This window comes from Coturnix japonica, chromosome 1 (assembly GCF_001577835.2).
Source record: "Coturnix japonica isolate 7356 chromosome 1, Coturnix japonica 2.1, whole genome shotgun sequence".
Classification (NCBI taxonomy): Eukaryota; Metazoa; Chordata; class Aves; order Galliformes; family Phasianidae; genus Coturnix; species Coturnix japonica.
The window spans coordinates 18,895,580-18,920,943 of NC_029516.1; the positions used below are offsets into that span (position 1 = coordinate 18,895,580).

Sequence of the window (25,364 nt, forward strand, 5' to 3'; positions counted from 1 at the left end):
TTAAGACTGGCAAGAGTTTTAAGATTAGTAACCACCTGCCTTCCTGTTGACAGTTTCTGTTACAAACACTAATTTAGCACGTGGGGGGATACTTACTGTTATACATTTCTATGATTCCTATGGTTGAATGTATGGACAAGATTACTCCCCTGTGCTAAACAGAACTAGTAATAATGTGTTGAATTTCTCCCTTTGAAAGACTGCCTGATCAAGTAGATATGATGCTGCACCAAATCCAGGAGATTTGCTTCCCTCTCTGACTCCAACACCTCTATTCAGCTTACTGACTTTCTTCTGTAATATTATTCTATTTTTCTTAAGCTCTATTTTCTATAGAACAAGAACTGCTTTTATTTATTTATTTTTTAAACAGGATTTTAAAGTATTAGCACAGTGGCTTAAATATCTGTACATGCCTATGAAGTGCTGTAAAACTGTGTGGGAAGAGGCAGCTGAGGTATCAGCCCACGGTGAAGTTTGTGAGACTGTAACAACACTGCAGTGGTGGTGTGTGCTAGGTAATGGAGTCGGGTTTTTCCACATCCCAGGTAAGACCTGGACGGTGAAGCTACTGTATAGAAAGGAGCAACAGCACCACCACCAGGTGTTGCAACAAAAGAACAGTTTTAGAAGGTTTAGCCTTGAAGCTGGGATGAGCCAAAATGGAAGGTGCCAGTCAGCAGCTCTGGCTCATTCCTGCATTTCTCCTACTATCAGCATTATACTTGATGCTAATCTGTTTGCTCTTTAGCCTTGTGGTATAGTTCCATTTCTTCTTCTTTTCTCCACTACTTTTGTCACAGTTCATTACTCAGCACCCTCTTATCATTTTCTCTTCCTCTCTTTGGCATTCTGCTAGTGCCTTTTTTCGTTCCAGCAGTCTCTGATGAGTGGACTGGCAGACTTTTTCCCTGTGTGATCCAACTTGATCTATTCTGTACATACAGCTATCATCAGTGCATCCCCAGTTAATACTTTCTGGACGCCTATGTATAATCTCTTCAAAAATATCATTTTGCTTTATATTTATATAGGCTGCGTTGTGGGAAAAAAAAACAAAGGATTGTCAGTGGTCTGCTACTTTCACTGAGGCAATCTTAAATTTTAGCAGTATGCCTTCTAGAAGTTGATATGATCTTTACACTTTCTTCATCCAGAAGTTTTTGAAACTGTAGTACTTTTTCAGGCATAGAGCTTGACTAACAATATGACATGGAGGATTACAGCACACAATGGTGAGTTATAGGACTCCCAGAGACAACTATTCTTTTTTATTAATGATGAGATCATACCATTTTGCTTTCTTAAATGTGAGGTATTTTGGTATTAGTGCTACTACTATCCAGTGTTATAAGCGTCTTTGACAGTCCAACTAGTTTGACTTTCAGGCACTGCAACTTTCAGTATTTAACCAAAGTCATCTTTTTCTTCTGGCTTGTGTTCTTAAATTGACATTATTTCTTGGACCTTGTATTTTTTTCCTTTTTATTTTTGATTCCTTTTACTTTGATGATTGATGGTTATGATAGATACATAGTAATATAAAAGGTGACACAATGGATTGCATATTGTACCTCTATCACTGAAATGACAGGTAGAGCCTAATGCTCAGAGAAGCAGCCTACATTCATGATATAAGCTATCAAGATTCTTTTCCTTTTGTCATATTTATAAAAAAAATACAGAGTAGTTCAACTGCTTTGTTATGACTCAGTCTTTTCAACATTTATTGCCATCTGTTGTTGCAGAACCTACAATTTCCATTCTTTATGAAGGCAGAACAGACAAGTGTAAAATTTTACCTTGATAGCTCTGTAGTTGATGGCGAAAGTTCTTGGAGCTGTCTTTATCTTTGATTATGCTGTTCCCAGTAGAATAACAAGCCATGGGGTTTCTGTTAAACTACAGATAGTTTTACAGATGCATGACTATATGGATGGTAAAACTCAGCTATCGCACCAAAGTCTCAGAGCAGGTTTATGATATTTTAGAATAGAGAGACACCACTGTGGTATGATTCCACTTTTATCCTTTAGTCCTTACCTTTGGACTTCAGTGACTTCAGTCATCAGACTGATTAAGTGACTGCAAATCACAATCACCAATGAAGGTCTGTCTATGCTTTCTCATGCATCTTTATTTGATCTTTGCCTTCTTCCTAAATCGAAGTACAGAGGACTGGTGTTGCTGACTTGTGGCTACACACAGATTTGGAAGGTGCTTGGAATTATGCTGTTGTGTTGCCAGGATATGTTTCAAGATACAGCATTTTGTGCCTTAAATAACTTCACCTTTTTTTTTTTTTTTTTTTTGGTCATGTTACAGCATTATACCACAACTACAGTAAAAAATAGAAATGGAGCTTGAATCATCCCTAAAGCAGAGGCACTGAGTTAAAAAGCCAGTTTTACATTAGATGAAAAAAACTTTTAAATAGTAAATACGTAAATGTCCTCCTCTTCAGGTATTCGTGTTGGATGCAGTCTGGATTTGACAGGGAAACATTCAAACGGCATGGTAGACAAACTCTAGATAGCTTCCAAACATTGTACGTGCATAGAAGATAATTTAAAGATAAATGTGTTGACATCCAGGTGAGTCTGTAATTTACAAAACTTGGTCACTGCATATTTGTTAAAGAATTTGAAGATCTGTACAGAAATATAATATGTAATTGATGATCAGATGCATTTGATAGAAAGAATGGTTTTTAGGTGAACTTCTTAGAGTAAGTCAACACAAGAGCTGCCACATTATATTTTTGGCCTTTTAGTTAGGGGTGATATGTCAATGAGAAAAGCTCTTTTGTTTAATACTTTTCTGAGGAAGTAGGATTAGGAATTATACGTTCAAATTCCAGAGCAGCTTTACAGCCCACCTCCTTGAGTGGTATAAGGCTGACGTATTTGGTACCAACATACCTACTGTCTATAATTTCTTTACTATTAGCTCTCCTACACATACCTTAGGAACGGTTCTCGGATCTTCATAATTTCCACTTACCTCACTTAAGGTAATGTATTCTTTCTTCCTCCGTTGTAGAAAAATAAGACATTATTTTGGGAAGAGCAATAAACAATACTAGTTGGTAAGTTCAGCATGGCTAATAGCTTAATTAATTGTTTTGATTATCTCTGGGCCTTTGGATTGGAAAATAAATTCTATTCTCTCCAAATAGCACATCATATAACCCTGATGCCTTATTAATGTATCCATATTCAATGTAATTTAGTAAAGTGTGGATGAGCTTTTCTTTACCAAAGCTAAATAGATGGCACTAGAGATTTTTGCAAGAACTTAATCTGCCTCAGGCTCCATTATTGCTCTGTGGTACAAAGGATTCATAAATTCAGCTTGACTGGATGCTTGTGGATTTATTCTACAGAATCCTTAGGATGCCATTGTGCTAATTGTACCTTAAATTGTAGGAAGAAGGGGAAGTATAACCACAATAGTTCTGATTTTCCACTTGCCAAAACATCTAGAAAACAGCAGGAATTTCTTAATTTCATCAGGCTGGTGTTTCCTGAAGGCCAGACAGGACAGCCATAGTTTATGAGAGGTTTATGAGACTACTTAAATACTGGAGATCTCACCTTTTCTAAAACAAAATAATTGTGAAGTAATTGTGTCAGCCTGAGTAATCTATGCAAGGTGGAAATATAAGGTGGAAAAGAATGAAAAAATTCAGCAGGCCAGTGCAGTAGAAAGCCTTGCATTTAGCACTCAAGCCATTTTTAACAGATATATTGACTTTCCCATGGCTGGAGTTTTCACAGAGAATCCTTTTGTAATAAGGCAGGTTAATGAGACTATCCTTTCTACTAAGAGACCTTATTTCTCTGGAAGAGTTCAAGGGGAAGTAGAATTCAAATGTATGTATATGTGTTCTTGTTTTGTTTTTAACAACTTTCAGAGTACTGTAGCTGAATTAATCTATTTCCCTGAATTGGAAAGAAATTTGGTACTGAGGGGGATAGTCTAGAAAGCATGGAGAAGATATGCCAGGTACCGTGAAGGATTTATGATGACTAATCCAACTGTAATTCGGAATAGTCTGTTTTTCCTAATCTTCCCTTCACTGCTTTTTGTATTACCTTTAAATTTATCTGAGTCTATGCAGGTAATAAAACAGGGAAAGCTGTGGTTACTTTCCTTAAGTATTTTCTCTTGACTGTGAACTTGAGATGAATCAGACCCAGTGATAATCGTCTTGTTGAGTGAAGAAAGGTGAGCTTAAAGCACCCAGAAATGCTGAAGAACTATGTTATGCCTCCTGATTGTATAGGGTAGATGTACTTAGCTCTCTGTCATTGACATCTATCATAGAATCACAGAATATCCCAAGCTACAAGGGACCCGTAAGGATCATTGAGTCGAAATCTGTTGCTGATAGCAGCCACTGCAGGAAGCCCACTCCTGTTGGAGAATCAGCAGAATGACACTATGCTACCCATGACTGTTGCATCTGAGGCACAACCCATGAGGGAGTTTGCCTTAAATGGGTAGCCTCATTGCATGGGATTGCAATTAACATTGGAAGGAGATACAAGAAGTTATAAAAGTTTAAAACGATGCCTGTCATGTGATATTCTCTTCAACTTAAATTTTATAAAAAGAGTGGAGCATATGGTTAATAAATGACAGCAGAATTAATCTGTACCATGTTTTTGGCTCATTCTAGTCTTACAAAGCCAAACACTGGTTTACCTATGTTGTAGCTTTGATTCATGAACAAGCTACAGAAAACACTAATTTATGCTGCTGCATGCAGTTTGTACAATAATATCAGCTTCGCACTTTTAATTCAAAATCCTTTTACATCCATGTACCATCACAAGCTCTCGAATATATGATTCAGCTTTCAAGTAAATATTAATACTGTAATACAAAAGCAAAAGAAACAACATTATTTTTTTAATGTTTCCTAAATATAAACAGTAAGTGAAGCATGGAATCTTAAGATGATACTTTCCACTATGAGTACCAGCATTAAAGAAAAAAAAAAAAAAAGTTATAATGAAAATAATTGAGCAATAGCTGCCCTTTCTATGTCAGTTCTGTATGGCCCATTAATTCTGGTAGAAATGTGTTAGAGTCACTATTAAGCAGCTTCACAAAGACAATCAACCATTAATCCTACATCAGTAGCTCATTATTTTTTGAACTCAACTTATTTTATGACCAATAAGTTGACTTAGAGGATGTAGAAAGGTCCTCCTTGCCTTTTGATTTCCAACCACACTGCCTAAACCAAAGCAAAGCAGCAATATTAGCTTGGTTGTGATTTTGATAGGATTTATTTTAAGGCTTTGTAGGTGCAAGGCAGTACTTAGACGTGAGAAAATATTTTGACTTTCACAGCTTCTCCATAGCAAAGACTAGTTTTCACTTATTCCAAAACTAGACTACTGTGGAATCAAATCTAACTGGGTAACTTGAAATGTGGTACATGTTTTATTGTGCTTCCCAGGAACTTTATTACAGATATGTGCTGTGAGAGCTTGGAAGCAGGATCTCTAAAATTTGAAAAGGTGTCATTACTAGGGCATAATGAGAACCACTGTCCATATCCTTCAGTCCTTTATCAGCTGCTTGCTTTGAGCTTTAAGGTTGGATGTCCTGAAGAAATATTTCTATGACAGGTTAACAAAGCTGATGGCTTCTGATGAAGGACGGTATTCTGTAGCCTGTGTAGGGATCTGAAAGTATTTACCTCAAATACTACTCTGTTATCAATGAATTTCCAATTTGTTATCAAGGAGCATCCTTTTAGATTCAAAAGAGAAATCAGGAATGAAACTGTACATGCATGCTCATAAATATTAATTTTATGGCAGTAATAGGTTGTATCTTTCACACAGAAGTTTCAGTTTAATTAACAGAAAAGTTACCAGTAAATAGCAACTAAAAGCCTAAGTAAAGCAATTCTTCAGAACTGAAAAGAAAAAAATAATGTTCATTTTTCAATGAAACTATGTGGTAAGAGCTCCAAATGAATTGAATTAATATTGCTTTCAGTAGTGTAGTGTTTATACCAATAAGCAAAATGTAAATTTGTTGAATTCATTTCTATTGTCCAAGGCAGGGAAGAGTAAAAGCTTAAATGACAAGATGCAGTCAGCTGGCAAATTATACATCTATCATTTTAGTCTCTGTATTGTCATTAGTGTGTTTGATAGAGTTTGCTTAATCATGACACTACAAGGAGGGCATTTAGGATTATCTCTTTTTAGAGCCTGTTCTCTTTCATATTTTCATCATTGACTTGGATGCAGGACTTGAAGGACTAAGTGAATATGTGGATGACATTAAATTGGGAGGAGCTCTTGACTCTCTCAAAGGCCTTACAGATAGATCTCAGGAAATTGAAGAGCTGGACAATCAACTGCATGTTGTATAATGAGAGTAAGTGCTGTATTCTGCACCTGTTACAAGGCAAACCTGAATATACATAGAGCTGGGGGCACATGGTTTATGGCAGGTTGAATCTGAGTCAGCAGTGAGTCCTCACAGCCAACGTGGCCAACTGTACCCTGGGGTGCACCAGGCGCTGCACTGGCACCGGGCCAGGGGGTGGGTTGTTAGGAAGATGGTAAATGGTCTTTCTAGAGGGCAAGATATGTGACGAGTAGGCGAAGCCCTTGGGTTTGTTCAGCCTAGAGCAGAGGAGACTTAAGGGAGGCCTTATGGTGGCTGCAACTCCTCACAGCAGAGCGTCAGTGCTGAGGGAATGGAATGGATCCAGATAAGGGAGGATTAGAGTGGGTGTTAGGAAAAGGTTTATCAGAAAGGTTGGGAATTGAAATACACTCCTCAGGGAAGTGGTCATAGCACCAAGCCTTCTGGAGTTCCAGGCATTTGGAGAACATTCTTAAGATATGTGGTTTGAATTTTCAATAATCCTTTATGGAGACAGTAGTTGGACTTGAGTCAGGTTAATCAGGTCAGACTCTGGTGGTATACAGCAATAGAACAAGGGACGGTGGGCAGAAACTAGAACACAGGGAGTTATATGCACCAGTTCCATGCACAGCACGAGGAAGAACTTTGCTGTGACAGTGATGAAGCGTTGCAGTAGGCTGCCTTCTCTGGAAATGCTTTCCTGTGCCACCTACTGTAGGGAACTTGCTGTGGCAGAGAAGTTAGACTACATAATCTCTGAACATCTCTTCGAACCCCTATGATTCTGTGAAGTTGTACAATTTTTTTATGATGCTGGCAAACCAAAACCTATTGCTGGAGAGTCCTAGTCATTTTCATTGAAACTGGTATTTTAGATAAATTTAAGAGTACTTACAAAGAAATATTCTAGTGGAATAAAGAAACAAATAAGAGATCTTGTTCACTTGCATTTCAGTTTCAGTGGGACAAATAGTAGATTTGTCATGCTTAGCTTTTTCACTATTCAGACTATGTTCTGTCATTTAATTGAAGTGTTTGTATCCTTTAACTTATCCTGTCCCTAAGAGGAAAATTAATCTTCCAGACACTGAGAAGTGACCTGAGTAACCCTGGAGAGTAGGAAAATTGACACTAACCAGTTGAGACTGGTAGTAATCTCATGCTGTGCAGAAGGTCTAAGAGAACAGTCTACAAGGTTAATGTGTTAGTACTTCAACACAATGTCCTAGGAAAAAAAAAGAAAGAGATAATTAACTCTGCCTGAGCCACAGGCTATTTTGTGTTTCTGCTGTCATTATGATGATAGAGATAGACTAAACAGACTTTCTCTTTTGAGAGTCTTTGGTCTGATGAATTATAAGGGCTCAAATCAGAATGATGCTTGTCTATGAACTTAATGCAGTTAAACAGGAGTAGAGCAGAGGGATGTTCCCAAACTTTGCCTTCATGAAGTGTTTCTATCTCCTGTTAGCAGAAGAGATAACTTTCCTTAATGTGCTTCTTTCCTAGTCAGAGGGACAATGCACATTAGATTTACAGTTACTATGACTGTGCACAAGTGTGAGTCTGTCTTGAATCGCAACAAAAGCTTATATAGAAGAATACAAAATTCAGATCCTCAAGATTATAGATCTCTAAGAAGAGTCTAGAATGAAGAGAAATAAAATTCCACTAACTGGGACAATAGAAATAAAATTTTAAAGAATCCCTTATCCTGTTTCCTGTCTTTAATACTGAGTTGTTTCAGCAAGAGCTCTCAGTTGTGGATTCTTTAAATAAAAATACTGTCATTCATTTTATTCATTGTGTATGTGGTGTTGCCAAAGGGGATTGTTAGTGGTGTTTAAATTAGATGTTACCAGCATTCTGGTGACATCAGGATCGTCAGGCCCATCTAGTGATACAAATGATTACTTCTGAGTTAGCAATCAGGAAGAACTCTGACCTGGATAAGTAGCCTTATTGCAGTCCCATGAAGGCAAGAGTGATGGAAAGGCAGTTTTCTGCAGTTATGTTATAGGGGAGTTATAGATGAAGTTATGGCAAAAATGGCACATTGATCCTTTTGTCATAGCTCCCATCTATACATCATCTGTAGGCCTTCAAAGGCGGTGGCCTCTGTAGTATTCCATCACTGAGATGTTTTTCCCACTTAGTCTTTGTTTTTTACTAGGGAACAGTAAATCTTTTTATTTATTTATTTATTTTCAATCTGCTTGGTCAGATAATGATTCTGGGAGCCAAATCTTGAAAGATCAGCAGTTGTTGTTTACTAATAGTATTCAGGGAGACTATTGCTTGACTAAGTAGAATTCCCGGTGCAGCATGTTTTTTATATCACTTATGCTTTTGTTACTGTTTCACTGAAACCTTACCACTTACAGAAGTCCACTTGCAGTTATCACAAATCATAGTGGGAACATATTTTAGTTGTTACTATTTAGCTGCCTTTTGTAAATGATCCTGCAAGTTCCTGCTGCCCAGAAACTTGGAGAGCCAAGCTGGTTGCAGCCAACTCCCATATGAGTGACAAGAAACAATGACTTTGGCTAAAAATGGGATGAAGTTACTTTTGATTATAGTAAATGCTTTTCCTGTCCTTTCCATCTTCTGGTGCAAATATTAAAAGCAAGACTAATTCTTTTTTTTCCAGGGCCATGCAAGATTTGTCTTCCCTTGCTTCATACACGCTTCCATTTCAGAACCATTTTGTCAGACTGCTCCTCTTCTACCATTCATTGCACAGCAACAAAATGTAATGGAATATTGACAGGAAGATCCAACCTCTTACTGCCATGCTACCACCATCTGTGATGTCATGGGCCAACATGATAAAATAAAAGGCACTGCTTTTGGAGCAGCCCTTCTAGCTATGCTTTCATTGCTTTTGAGCAAATAACAAATCAGGCAATGTTTCCATTAAGCTCCCACAAAAATAATATGAAATATAGGCTGAATTCTTCAGTTCCTTCCTATGTAAAGCTGCTTCATTGATTTGTGAGAGATTTCTTACAAGATAGATGATCTGACTTATAAAATAATTCCCAACAAGAATGCAGAGTAAAAGTATTGGTCACAGTCTCTGAAGCTGTAATAAAGTGTATATTCCTCGCAGGCAAGGAAAAAAAAAAAAAAAAAAAAAAAAAAGATTCAATATGTATTATTCATTTGGTATTTGCAAATATGACACATACATTTAATTTTAATCTTTTGAAAGTACTTTTAAGGAGGAATTGCTCCACTGTAACATGGTAGTGCCGTTTATATTTTTAAATCTTTCCATGACTAAAATAAGATTTTTACAACAATAGGAAAATGTATAATAAAAGAAATTTCACTCTGTTTAACCAATTACCAAAATATCCGGTTTTAACATTATTTATGTGGAATACATTTTGTTCATTTTTAATTTTTTTCCATGAATAATGATGCTAGATGTTATTAGATAGTATCTACCAAGGATAAATTAATTGGTTAATTCCCCCAACAGAAAATAACCAGCTACCACTTATTGTTGGCCATATCTTTGCCAGTCAGTGTCGGATGGCACATACATAGCCTTCACTAAGATCTGTTTAATATGTTTTTTTCCTTCAGTGTCCTAACCAAGTAATACATAGATATCAAAGGGGAAAATAAAATTCTGAAAACAGTCTGTTAATATGAAAGCCGAAGGTGAAGTCCATGTATGGCCATGTTTGACAAGTGTCTCTTGAAGTAAAAAAAAAAATAAAAAAATCATAGCATAAGATAACTAGATGTCCCTTTATATAAAGATGCCCCTTAAGATAAGTGGATGCACCTAAAACACTGTGATGTAGATTCATTATTTAATTTTGAAAAAAAATATTAAAAAACATTGTCATTGAATTTGTCATGCACAAAACAGGTAACCACTTTATCCTCTTGATTTGCTTTATTTAAAATAAATGAATGAGTAAGTAAGAATTTGTATTTGTCGCCATCCATGGCACTTTTGAAAAATTAACTGGCTTCTTCAGAGGCATTGGTATGTATCCCTGGTTGATGCTACTGATGAAGAGAGCTGCAGACTAAAAAATGCAGCTTTCCAGTTGTACATAAGAGCAGTGGAGATTAAAAGGCAGAAGAGACCACAGATTTATAGTGTGGAACAAGATGCTGGTTTCTAGTTGCTTCTTTGTGTTTTACCTTGTTTGTGTAGCCATAATTATAGACTATTAACAGCTAGAAAAAACCTTTGTTGTTCTCCATCCTGAATAGTAATTACTGTGTTGCTGTGTTTCAATACCATCACTCTTTTTCTCTTTTTGAACATTATCAGATCTATTTAGGTTTTAATACAGCATTTGTGAAACAGGAATTAATAATATTGTTCAGATTTTTAATGTAATGATCATATTGTGAATTACATATTGGCTCTTATATATTGCTAACTAATTTAGTTTAACAAAATGAGCATATCCATAACATTGGAGAATGTTAAAAATGAGAGGCAGACTATAGCTTCTGAGTTGTTGTATGACTTAGCTTGTATTTGAATTTCTATACCTTCAGGTGCTCTCTCTTCAATTAAATGAAAATAGAGAATGTCAGAGTGAGTCTACTGAAAGAGTCGCTCTACTGTAGCAGAAAATAATGCAGTGTGTCTTGATGTAAAATTATTGTCATTACTCCTCCAGCGTTCTCGTAACACAACAGATGAAGTAAAATTGGAGGGGCTGTAAATTGTCGCTAATCAATTGACTTCCTTTGGAACTTAGTTTAGCAGAAGAGCTCAGTACCAACAACTGGCTTAAAAGTGATCTTAGCGAAGTACATTTTGGCTTTTCTTTCTGTTTTTGGAAGTTCGGCGTCCATTAAGGTCACAGTGGGCAAACTGTGTACTGATTAAAATGTTTAAAAACAGGAAAAATGAGACCAAGGATTTTACCACCACTTTCTGTCAGTTAATTTTTCTTTACTTCTATTGTCAAAAAACTCCAGTCTCATTGGGAAGCGTGAAAGTGCCTGAGTTACACCATTCTCACAGTAAGCAATACAGTACTCACAATAAAATTCACCCAACTTGGCAACTTTAAGTGTATTTTAATTCTTTATGTCATGTGTTCTCAAAGATGCAGACATTTGTGACAAGATCAGATCTACAGGTATTTTCCATGCAAGTCATTTTCTTTTTGCCATGACCTGTTCTTAATCATCCAGGGACTCAAAGAGAAATCAACAAAAGTTCCTTTTGTCAGAACCTTTGCTATCCAGACCTGCCTGTTGTATCCAAGACAAGGTGAGGGGGGGAAATACTTCACCTAGGATTCCCCCAGAGCGTCTTCCAAAACGAGCTTCATCTAGATTGTTGAGGATTGGCACACATTCATTTGCAGGAGTACATGCATTTGTAAATATGAATATGCACATATACATTTGAGATTTTTAAACTGCATTGATTTAGATGTCTTTTTTTGCTTCTGAATTGGGTCATGTGACACTTCTGGTTGGAAGGTCTCTAGTCCATCCTTCTTCTCTAGGCAGGGTCAGATTTAGGTTGCATCCAGATGGCTCTGGGCTAAAGCCAATCAGGTGTTGAAAATATCCAAACATAGAATCATAAAATCCTTGGGGCTGAAAGGGAACTCTTAAAGGCCATGTAGTCTCATCTCCTCTGCATTGAACAGGAACACTACAGCTAGATCAGATTGCCTAGGGCCTTATCTGGTCTTGTCTTGAAAATCTCCAGGAATGAGGCATCAACCACCTCACTGGGCAACCTGTTCCAGTGCTTCAGCACTCTCGCTGTAAAAGATTTTTTTTCTTGTATCTAACCAAAATCACACTCTTTGAGCTTGAAGCCATTTTCCCTTGCTCTATCGCTGCAGACCCTACTAAAGAGTCTGTCTCCTTTCCTGTAGTTACCATTTAGATACTGAAAGGCTACAATCAGGTCACCTTGGAGCCTGTTCTCCAGGCTGAACAGCCCCAGCTCTCTCCTATGTCCTCATAGGAGGGTTGTTCATCCCTTGGATCATTTTTGTGGCCATCTTCTGGACTTGCTTTAACAGCTCCATGTCTCTCCTTTTACTGAGAACTCCACACTTGCACATAGTACTTCAGGTGAGGCCTCACCAGCACAGAGTAGATGAGCAGGATCACCTCCTTCACCCTGCTGGCCACACTTCTTCTGATGCAGCCCAGGATACAGTTGGCTTTCTGGGCTGTGAGGGCACGTTGCTGGCTCATGTGCAGCTTTCCCTCCACCAGCACCCCCAGGTATTTTCTGTCAGGGCTGTGCTTGATCTTCTTATCCCCCAGTTTGCATTAGTAATGGATGTTGCCTCAACCTAAGTGTAAGACTTTGTCTTGGATTTGTTGAACCCCATGGGCCCTACTGATCAAGCCTGTCTAGGTCCCTCCGGATGGCATCCTGTCCCTCTGGTGCTCCAACTGTGCCCCACAGCTTGGTGTCATGAGCAAACTTGTTGAAGGTGCACTTGACCCCATGGTTGATATCATTGATGAAGATATAAAAGAGTATTGGTTTGATCACCACTCCCTAGGGGGCACCACTCATCACCAATTTCCATACAGACATTATGCCATTGACTACCAGTCTCTGGACTTGATCCTGCAGCCAGTTCCTTGTCTATTGAACAATCCACCCATCAAATCCATTTTTCCAAATTGGAGAGAAGGATGTTGTGGGGTACCATGTCAAAGGCCTTACTGAAGTCCAGATAGATGATATCAGTGGCTCTTCCATTGTCCAGTGATGCAGTGACACTACCATAGAAGGCCACTAGATTGGTCAGCAGGATTTTCCCTTGGTGAAGACATGCTTATTCTCCTGTATCACCCCTCCCTGCCTTCCTTGTATCTTAACAAAGCTTATGGGAGGACCTGTTCTATGATCATCCCTGGCAAAAAGGTGTTTCTGACAGCTTGTTAGAGAGACTGCACATCATCTCTTGGGAGGCTGTTCTGAGGCCTGACCAATATCATAGGAAAAATGATTCTTCTGATCTAAACCTCTCATTTCAATTTATGCCAGTTGTTTCTTGCACCATGCACCATTGTGAAGAGCCGAGGCCTGTGTCCCTGTAGGTACTGGGGGCCGCTCCTCAGCAAGGTCAACATTGAAGCTGCATTGAGAAGGCTGGGCAAACCCATCTCCCCCAGCCTCTTCTCACAGTTCAAGGTCTCAAGCATTCTGGACCTCTTGTTTTTCTCTCTGCCAAGCCTTCTCTAGATCGTTGATATTTTTCTTATATAGAGGAAGTTTAGACATATGTCTAATGCACTAGTGAAACACTAAAATGATTTTAAGGGTTTGTCTTCAGTCTATAAGCTAAAATTTGCGATACAAATTATGAAAATAAGGAGAAATGGAACAGCTTTGGTAATATGAGATCAAACTGCACTTGGTAAATTGGAACATGGACTGCATATGACTGTGCCATTTTATGGAGGAGTTTTGATTTCTTCAAAAACTGTACCTACAATTGTAAAATGTATAGTAAGGAAGTAGATGGGAGCAGTGCAGTTTTGTTCAAGATCAGGTGAAAAATCATTTTTGACCAGCTTTAGGTTACTCTAATAGGCTTATGATATTATGATGGCTATCACAGGTGTTCTATCTACAAAGCTGTGTCCTTTTTCATTTTACTTCAGAAAGCCAGATAACAACCACATAGTTGCTCACTGTCTCAAGATTACAGTGATATGTACAGTATACTGAAGATGTACTTTTTCAGATGTGTATTGTCAATAGAATTGATAAAAATGAAGCTTAAGAATCAGAATTCTGTTACAACACTGTGAATACACTAAATTGCAAATCTGAAGACTCATGCTCATAACAGATAACAATAGGGGTTTTACTTATAGAAGTATGTAAAGTGGGACAATTCAAGTCTGTTCCATTAAGAGAAAGCCAATGCTTAAACAGTAGTTAACATATTTATTGTGTTATAATTACTAGTGCTTTAGCACCTAAGGATGCAAGTAAAGCAAATCGGTAGTCTGTGTCTGAAATCGTCAGCACTGTCTACCAGGGAATTTCAAGACTATGACTGTTATTTTTGCTGTGGTGAGGACAGAATATGTGTAACTGTAAGAGTGCTGGAGCAAAACCCCTAATGTCCCTAATTTGACAGTGAATCCTATCAGTTCTAATTATTTTGTGATTAAAGAACAAGCAGTGGGAATGTAGTGTCGGCAGGTAAAGTGTATTCCTGTTGTAGACTGAAATCCCCTTCCAGAAGCCAATTGTCCATGTCCCGTTAATGGCATTGAGCAGTTCATTAACTAGTTGCTTACTTCTAATTTATGGTGCTTTTATTTTTAGTGGGACCTGCAAAACATCTTTAATTCAAACAATGAGTAAATTGCAAATTCCAAATGCAGATTTTCACCTGTGGAAATCTGATGTTTCAGCTGTTGACTGTATATTTGCTCATTTAGAAAAGAGATATTTTACAGTCCTCAGTGGAGTGAATATGTTTACTTCAACAGTAATACAATTTAGTATTATAGTCTATAAAAATTGAAAGATCCTGATCTTCCCATTCTGACCACCAAAAAATAACTCTTTTCTTACAGAAAAGTGGAAAATAGAGAAGAATTTAGGTTTTTTATGATATAGTATTTTTCCTACTGGTTACACTGGTGAAATAAACTATTTCTTTACTCATCATCCCCTGCTTATAGTGTGATGATATCATTAAAAATAATCATTAAAAATATCATTAGAATGGGAAGCAACAGGAAGAGAAAGCTCAGAAAGAGCTGAGAAAGTCTTAAATTCCTATGGATTAGTATCAAGTATTAATGGGTGATGAAAATAGAATAATAACATCTCAAACTGGTAGTCTTTCTTTGTTAAATAGCTGACTATGAACTCTTTGCAGCTTGCATTAGCTGGCTTTTGTGAAATTTCTCATCAAACAGAAGGAAAACACTTGAATTATCCTTCCAGTCAGTAGTCATTAATATAAGTAGTTCAGATGTTACAATTTTTTGAAGCAAATCTTGTAATTTAATTGTTTTTGTTTTTGGTTTTTTTTTTCCTCTTTGAAAAGACTCATATCAAGTAATAACCATAAATACTTAAGAAACCGATGTGCTTGGATGCCTCTGTTTATACTTCCAGCAAATGCTTTCCAATGGCAAGAAAGGCCATTCCCTACCAAGGTCTCAATCAAGTTTGTAACTAAAAATAATAATCCTGAGGACAAAAGTCCCTAGGGTTTCTAGTCTGAAGCTTAAACTTAAAAGCTCTCACAGTCAATAAGCAGAGGAAAAATTTTTATACATACGGTTGCTATGCACCTAATGTCCTCTGAGATTAAATACTGACAGACAATGAATAAATTCAGTTCCTTGTACTGAAGCTTTTCTGAACCTGATAGCCATTGCTGTAGGCTTTGTAGTTATACGCTCAAGTCTGCATTAGAAATGCTCATATCCTTTGGGGTTTTAGAATGATATAAGTTATTTCCAGATATGTGCATGGACTAGTACACCAGCAATCGCTTCTACTTAGATAGAAATTCTCGTGGATAATCTATGTTAGAAAATGTAGGCTCTTTCTGCATACTCACCTCAAGATCTGAAATGATGATTTTATTCTCTTCTTTGTTTTAAACTAGAGAAATTTAGCAAAATACTTTCTTGACTGGTCAGTATACTGACCCTATTTTAAAAGATAAATAAACTCAGAATTTCTCCAAAATGTTATGTTTTTGTTTTGAAGGATGTAAATGCCTGAAGGAGTGTTCTAGTCTACCAAGGTGCATGACTTAGTTGCTAAGTTATTAAATGAAAAGGATACAAAACAGTGGTAATTTTTTATAGGCTTTATTGAGGTAGGATGAGGACTGAAAAATGCTCCCATGTTATTATGATCTTTTAAGTATTGTTATTAGTGAAAACTTTTATGTTTATGGGTAAAGTAATTCAAAGTAGAGTCAAAAAGTTTGATCTGACTTTGAGACTTGAAGTCTGAATAACATTTAAGATATATCTTTGATCAAGTAGTTCTTAGATCTCTGTATTAGCAAATAACAAGCAAGTTTTCTCCTTTATCTTCCTGTTATTCTGTTCAGAAAGGTCAAATGAAAAGGTTGACCTGCTTTAATTATGACAAACACTTCTTTTAATGATGTAATTTAATACATTTTTTCCCGTACAATTTTGATTTGATCAAAAACCAAGCAATTAAGATTTCTCATTTACAAATTAAACTGATAACTTTTGTGGCTGATTTTTTTTTTGGGGGGGGGAGGGGTGTATATATATATATATATATATATATTATTTTTTTTTAAATTTTTTTTTCTGTAGAATTTATGAAATAGTAGTTAGCTCATGGTTTTACATTTGCAGCTGCTTCTGTAAATATCTAAGAAACCTGCAAATACATAGAATTATGTTTTGGTTTAGAAGGAACCCTTAAATATCTACTCCAACTTTTCTTTTGTGGCCAGGGTCCTCTTTCACTAGGTCAGGTTGCCTAAAGCCCCGTCTAAACTGACTTTGAACACTTCCAATAATGAGTCATCCACAGCTTCTCTAGGCAGCCTGTTCCAGTGTCACTCCAGCTTAATCATGAATAATTTCTCCCTTATATACATTGAACAAATAATAAATAAGTTTGCTATATTTGACAGTGTTTTGCTCTTCAGCCATAAACTCTGGAGAAAATCTAGCAGAACCTACTGTAATGTGAGATTTATTAATTTCTTAATACTGAAATTCTCTTTTTTATTCAATCTCCTGCAGTGTTTTTTGTTTTGTTTTTCCTTCCTGTAAGTATTACTGGAACAGATATGTGTTCCCATGCTGTCAGATGTATTGAAGCCAGAACCAGTACAAATAGATGGAGGTCTGACAGACAACTGTTTTTTGGAGGGCAAATATCTTCCTGCTATAGCACTGATAATTCTTTGCCTGCAGTTTAAAAGCTGCAGTCTGTTGATAATACAGACATTAAACTTTTTAAAATGTTATGTGTAGCTTTGAGTTTTGTCCACACTAAACTACGTATTTCAATACAGACAGCCCTATTAATACTTAGTACTGATGTACCTGAAATAGAGATTATTTACCTCACTGTATTTTTGATGCATTTTTCGATTAACATGTGTGGCATGGTTCTTATCTAGATTTATGGAAACCACATCCAACAGTGTCTAATCATTATGTGATTGCTGTCAGTGCTGCTTAGTGAAATATACACATCAAAGAAAATCTTGGATTGTCAAGACAGTATTTTACACAATATTGCCACTGTCAGATGTAGTGAACTAAAATTTTAAATGTCTGAGAGTTCTGACTGCCTGCGTGCTCCAACTTTTTATACAGTGTTTCAAGGAACTACAATTAAGCAGTACAAAAACAGTAAGTAGAAAAGGGAAAGTTGTGGACTGTAGTAAGAATACTCAAATTATTGTTAGAGACTTAATGCAGAGAAATGAGTAATGCAGCTTCATTTTGTTTTTCAAAAATGTTTTTGTGAATTCTACTTGCCTCTAAGAACAAAAAGTACCCACCCAATTAAAACTAAACAAAAAAACAATATGACTAGAATTAGTTTATTTCAACTTGGATATATATAAGGGCTACTCCAAAAGTAATGATGCCATAGACAGAAGCAGGTGGTATGTCAGTAGAGGTTGAACCTTGCTGCCAGTATATGTTCTTTTGCTTGTGTGACAGATGGCAGCGGAGGGGCAGTCTGACAGAATGGCATTTGACATTGAAGTGAATATGAAACAAAGGTGTGGCACCAAATTCCTCCATGCGGCATAAATCACACCCATTGCCATTCATAAGTGTTTGCTGAATGTTTATGGAGACCAAACAGTGGATGTGAGCACAGTGAGGTGGCGGGTGATGTGTTTCAGCAACACTGACAGTGATGTGAATGACAATCCACATTCTGGATGGTAATATGCAACTGTCACACCACAAAATAAAGAGTGTCTCAATCAGCTCATCTGCATGAATTGTTGGATTATGACCAGGGAACTGCATAAGTGCTCCATTTAAGGAACCAGGCAAAGAAAAAGATGTAGTTTCTCATTTAAAGTGGAGTTAAAGGGAAAGTTATTGGAACGTCATGACTTACCTGAAATATATATATATATTTTTTGCTATTTTGTTTACAGTGTGTTTGAAAATTGAGCTGTCTTGTGGGCAGGAACTATTTTAAATCTCCACATTGTCTTAGTTAGAGATTGGAAAACTGGTTTTCATTTTCCCTCTCAGACCTTTGCCAATTGTCCTTCCATATGTATTTTTGAATGTTTAATTTTGGTGAATTGGCTTAAAACATAACCTTTCAAAAATTACATCAGCAAACAGTTCATGGTATCTCATCTGTCAGTTGTTGAATAAGAGTCAAACTTTCACTATCACGGCTTTTACATTCTCAAATTCTTGTTTGGAATGGCTGAGAAAATAGATATAATCCTTAACTTACTCTCTGAATGGCTTTCTAAACTGACATTCTACTATTGCAGAAGAGCTACAGATTTTTTGAGGCTCTCTGAGGACTAACAATGCACAAATCAAGCATGACTGTTACCATGTGGCTACTAGAAAGCTCAACTCCTCCACCATAATAGTACATCATCCCCTTGAATTTCAGTAACTGGAGATGATGATCTCTATTGCATTATTTGTTCTGGGAGAGCAAACTGTCTGTAATGTGTGAAGAAAGCTGCTGAATAATCAGGGTAGACTGCAGAGGTAGCAATATACACTTCTCATGCTTCCTGCTGAGATTGTAAAATGGCTTACAGTTACAGATGACAACATTCTAAGGAAAAACTGATGCTACAAAGATGGAAAGTTCTTACAAATCCTGACAAATAGAAAACTATCATGTCTGAGCTAAGGAGTGCCTGTGATTTAGCTGTGATTATGATTGGCATGCAAAGAAAGACCAATCTCAACACAATAATATTTATCTTCAATTTTGTCTGCTACCAAGGGTAGCTTAACTAAGACTGTTTTGTATATAAGTAAAGGAGGTAAAATGTACAAAATGTGAATTATAACTGTGAGCTGACAAAATGTTACTAACTATCCAACATCCAGACTTGTAAATAGATGAGTCTAAAGTAAATAAATAAATAAATAGATAGATAAATAAATAAATAATTGCACAGATGCACCAACTGGCTTTGCACCGTAGTTATTCTTGAGCATAGAACAAATGCCAGTAAAGGGAATCTAATAGAATTTGTGGTTCACTGGTAATGATTTTGTGTATTATCATTTTCACTAATCATTTTTATTTTCACTTTATGCCCCCAACATTACTTGTCCTCCCACTATTACTCCCAGAGAGTAGTAATCACATCAGTCCCTAGAAAAGCTTGAAATAAGCTTTTTTTTTTGAAAGACTTCTTGCTCAGCTCATGTGAGAGGAGATGTGGGAAGAGAGGCACTGTGGGAAGGCAGGAGAAAAACAAACTCTTGGAAAGGGATTTTTCACTCTTGGTAGTGAATTGATGGTTAGGAGATTCCAACTATTCTGCAGCAGAATTTCTGTCACTGGAAAGCCAGTTATTCACATTGTTCTGTTCTAACTGAAGGATAAGACATACAAGCCTTGTGTCATTTTATTTTATTTTATTTTATTTTATTTTATTTTATTTTATTTTATTTTATTTTATTTTATTTTATTTTATTTTATTTGTTTGTTTGGTTTTTTTTAATAATTTTTTATTTCTGGATTAATAACGATTTTTCCAGAAGTTACCACCCTAGGAGTAAGATACATAAATCAAGTAATAGCAAACATTACAGAAAGTGGATTAAAACACTGTAAATGGAAATCTGCAATTACAATTTTCTCAAATGAGTTTTTCAAGCAGAAGTCTATAAATAATAGCCTAAAAAGATCAAAATATTGCATTAATATTTTAGGTTAGTGAAATAAATGATGTAGCCCTACCAGATGATAGTGACCAAGTAATTTCCATTTCAGCTAAAAGAAAGACCACGACACATTGCAGCAGCAGTGAGTTTTTAAACAGACATTTTCTATAACTTAGATGTGAGAGTTTTCAGAGAGCTGGCTGCATGTTTTCTGAGCTGTTAATATTGATTTTTTTATAAGCTTTGAAGTATCAGTACCAAAAACAGTGGAAGAGTGCTTGCAATGAGCCAATATTTGAATTTAACATGAAACGTGAGCTGGCCAATTGTGCTCCAGTCAGTCCTAAACAAAACAAAGATAAAATCATAATAAAGGAGATTAATAAAAAGAAAAACAACAACAACAAACCCATCATGGACACCAGTAAGCACTGAGTAATCAAAATAGGTATTTTTAAGGTTGATTAATAAAGATGATAGTTCTTGTATACACTTCTAAGAACACTGAGTTTTGATTTTGAGTAACAATCTAAAATATTAGAAATCAAGATGGCTCAAATAAAAGTAGTTGAAAAAAAAATGGTTTGCTGATAGACTTCAAAAAGGAATATTTCCTTTAGTTGGTTAATAATTAGGGAAGCAAGACTCCTCTTTGAAACATCTCATTTCCCAAGTGGTGCTCTAGTTATGTGTCTTGTCTTTTTTGTCTTTGCACTAATTTTCTAAGCTTGGAAACTGAAATTATTATTATTATTCTGTCATTTGTTTTACCAAGATTAGGATCCTATTCCCGTGTACACTACATCCCCATACCACAGATTTCTATTTATCCTAAATGGACCCCCACTCCCATGTCTCAAGCTGTCCAGTACATGAAGCCTTTATCAGGAGCTTCAAGTCTAGGGTTCTAACTAGTTGTTGTATGCAACGTCTTTAATTTTAAACTATGGTCTTCAAGTAGCATAAAATAAAATTCTAACTATGCATACATGATGTAGTTTTGAAAACATGCAAATAGATTTGAGATAAGACAACATGGTAAGACAACATGAGTAATATTGATGGGAAATACAAAGCAAATGGGGAATTCCTAGAACACTGCAGTTAATAAACAATTAATAAATTTCCTATATCACAAACTATAAAACAGGCATATCCAATTTTGCCTTATCTATAATTGTTTTTTATTTATTCATAAGTCAATAAGAAATAAGAAATCTGCTCTGTGCTCTTCCTGTTGCCACTGGCATTTGCAAAAGTTTCATCTACGTGTGCCCTAAGATCAATATTTAAAAGCCAGTTTAAAACACGGGTGAATTGTATAACACTTATCTCTCAGCAGATTGGTCACCTGCTGGGGAGACCAACAACTTAAGTAAGTTTTAGATGCTTCATTTGTATCTCACATGTGATACTATCACCCAAGTATGAATTCATTGTGTTAGCTCTATTACATTAATCTTTATTTATTTACTACATTGTGTTATTAAATTTTTAATCAAGACATAATTTATTGTTGTAAATAAAATTGTTTTGTTCCCTGAAGTATTTTGATTCCCAATTCATGCATGAGGAGTTGATGATGTCAGTGCTTCTTTTTCCCTCATAAACATATCTACCTAATCTACATCTCACCTTCTGTTGGTTACCTTTTCCTCTCATAGCCAAGTTCCAACTTCCTGAGCAGGAAATGCTTATTCCTGCAGTACAGGTACTACCAGAAGCAAAGGGGGAAATGGTTACAAATTATAGTAATGATACTACCTGCAGTAGTCTGGCATGTCACTCCTGCTCAGGAAATGCAATAATAGCTGTGGCAACATTCTCCAAGCTCTTCTGGGATCATTGATGATCTCCCTGCAGGATTTCAGAAATAGATTCCAAATAAAGACAGACAGGAAAGGTTGACACTTCTCCTGGGCTAGTGATGCATCATCTCTCCTAGCTCATCTCCAGCCCAAGTTGTTAACACTAGTGCATATAGCTATGTTTCAACATCTTGCTGTAATTCTCCACAAGCCTGCACTTTTCAGCAGCTGGATTGGAATTCCCGCTGGAAAATATCATGTTATCTTTCCTTGAATTTCCTTTGTTTGGAAATCAGAGTACAGAGGAATGATGTCAGCACAGTTCTTGTCTCAGTTCTTGGCACGCTGTCAGACCAAGTAGGTATTAGGTGTCTGAGTTCAAGAGTTGTCATCATCCCCCCCAACTATGCAGCCTCAGTAATTCCTTTTGGAGTAAAAACTGTGAGATTAGAAATTGAAGTGATCATCAAAAGGCATAAAGGAATTTTGTTATGAGATGTGTCTAATTACACAATTTCAAGTTGTTCTTGTGTATGCGTGTGTATGTGTAAGTATGCTTTGTATAGCTTATATGTAATGTAATCAGATATAGCAGACTTCTAAGCTGATGAGTTCTTGTCATCTTTTTATATTTTGAAACAGAAAATGAAGAGAAACTTCAAAAAGAAATGATTTTTATTAAATTATTTGTTTGTTGTGTAGAAAGCAGAGACTTCTATTGCCTTCTGAGATTGCTAGATTTGAAAGTGATTATTCTGTGATGTTGCTCATCCCCTCATAATTAAGGAAACATATTCAGTGGTAATATATTCATTTTTAATCTGTAATTTATATGATAAATTAGTTTTTGAAAAATTAGTTCCTGTAATTTATATGATAAATTATTGCTGAAGAGTAAAGGTGAAATGTTATAATGTGGAATAAGTATAAAAATCCTGCATATGCTTAAACTACAGTGAAATGCAAGGGACTATATTACACATTTCTTTTTCTTTTGTACCACTTTTTAGGATTTATTTACAGAAGTATTTGTAGTGTTCAGGACTCTATGGCTTAGCACTTATTATAGAAGATAATTTCTTTCTGTCTTTCACCAGCCCTCCACCTTTCAACATACATCTTTGTCTGTCTGATGTGTGAGGGGAATTATATTTGGCTTGGAAACAAAAAGAGGTGTATCTCCTTCACACATATTCTGTCCTGGCCATCCCACTTAGAGGATGAGGGAGCTCTTGGGAACACATGTGGGTTATTGACTGCTGTGTGCCTGCAGCAGTTCTGTAAGCCTTGCCCTTCACTTCTTGTCTGGCAGTCTTCACCAGGCAGGAACAATTAAGGGAGGGATCCTGAGCTGTGCCTGTCAATTACTGCTGAAAGCTAGTTTGCAAATGAAGTAATTTAATAGAGTTGCAATCTCACTGTCATGTCTAAGCAGTGTGTTTCAAGTAATTGTGCAAATTTCAGTGTGTGCAAGGAAATGCTTTTCTATTTGCCTGGTTTCTGTAATGTCACACAATTTACTAATTACTTGCCAATCATTAGATAGCATGCCTTGTATAGTGTCAATTGAGTAATTTGTAGTAAGTTACAAAGCTTTCCTCTCATGGTCAGTACAACAAATAAGGAAGTTATGTTTTTGTTGTTGTTGTTGTTTGGTTGGTTGGTTGGTTTTTAACTATCCCATGAGGAGAAATAACCTTGGTTTTAATCTTGTGTTCACTGAGTCAGTGGGAGATTGGCTGTAGACATCAGCAGAGCAGATTTCAAGCTGAGATCTGCAGAGACCTCTTTCCCATTGCAAATGAAAATGCTAAGACTTAGAAACCAGTGTCTGAATTTGCATATAGGGCATGCTGGTTGTCTACCTAAAATATAATTTTCCTGGACTTTAACTTTTCCACTTGATGCTATTACTGCTGAACATAAAAGGTATGTCTGGATTTGCACTTAGATGATTAATGTGGGCAATCCCTGCAGAATCAAAATCTCATAATGTATTGATTCGCTCTGTATACCTACTGTAGGAAAAATGTTCCTGTAGGAAACAGCAGACAGTGCGTAGCTCTCAACGTGAAACATAATTCAGCAATAAATACAGGGAAAAGTCTCAGAATGAGCACTTTTCAGTATGGAGACAGATGGCCACATCACTTGGCAAACATTCGGCTTTTTTTCCCTGACATGTTTAAATAATCTTTATCAAGCAGTAGACATAGATAAAAATTGAGGTAGCCTTAAGTTTATCTAAAATAGAATGACAGGCTACTGTAGAAGTGTCCTATAAATAACTACAACCAGCTATTGAATGAAAGTTGATAAGCTGTGGAGTGGATTTCTACTGGATTGTAGAAATACATATATATATTTTTTGTAATGAAATGCTCTGTCCTCTTTCCCAACCCAGGACTCAACGTAGCATTTATGTACCTGGCACAGCATACAAGGATTAGAGGCAGAACCAGATGGCCATACCTTAACTTGTCTTGTTTATTTAGGTGATGGATAGCAGAGTCCTGACTTTACCTATTTGTCTGACTATGATCATTTACGTTCTACTGTGGATTTGTGCACATACATGCACACAAACGGAAATAAACAGACTCTTTTTCTCTTTATTCCTTAGGCTTAGAAAGAATTGCAAGAGATTCAGCATATGAGCAAGAAGGAAAAGTTCAGTTTGTAATTGACGCAGTATATTCCATGGCCTACGCACTACATAACATGCACAAAGATCTCTGTCCTGGATATATCGGTCTGTGTCCAAGGATGAGCACAATTGATGGTAAAGAACTGCTTACCTATATCCGGGCAGTAAACTTTAATGGTAAGTTATGTGTACTCTTTTTTTTTTTTTTTTTTTTTTTTCCCTCCCTACCTTCTTGTTCTTTACATGTTTCAAAAGTGACAAGATGTGTTTTCTTCTATATATAGGATACTTTAAGGCACAGTGGAAAACACAAGATTAGAAGCAGTTCTCATTCAGTCAGAACTGTGAGTTTTTCCACCTGCTTTGAAACCCCAAGTGTATTTTTCATCTTAACATTAAGCTGCTCCCACAGGATGCAGATGTTAAAAATAAGAATCTGTCAATCAAAATATTTCAGTGAAAAGCTGCTATTATAGAAACAAGTTGAGGACTCGTAGTCCTACTGACAGATTAACATCCTTAAATGGAAGTTGCTCATGTGTTTACAAGAGAATGAACTGAAAATATACCCTTTTGAAAATTTCATTCTCTTGAAATTGCTGTTAACAATTTCCTTACATAATTGAATAGTGGAATTTTCTTTC

At 36.4% G+C, this 25,364-nt stretch overlaps 1 protein-coding gene across 2 annotated transcripts in view; it reads left to right on the plus strand.

Annotated features, from left to right (window-relative positions):
* The window catches only part of GRM8 (glutamate metabotropic receptor 8), a 314,741-nt gene that overhangs the window by 182,527 nt on the left and 106,850 nt on the right, over positions 1–25,364 (plus strand). For both annotated transcript variants that reach the window (XM_032442703.1, XM_015852739.2), the window contains exon 6: positions 24,697–24,897. In XM_032442703.1, the coding sequence (XP_032298594.1) occupies positions 24,697–24,897 (201 nt within the window). The remainder of the gene's footprint in view (positions 1–24,696; positions 24,898–25,364) is intronic.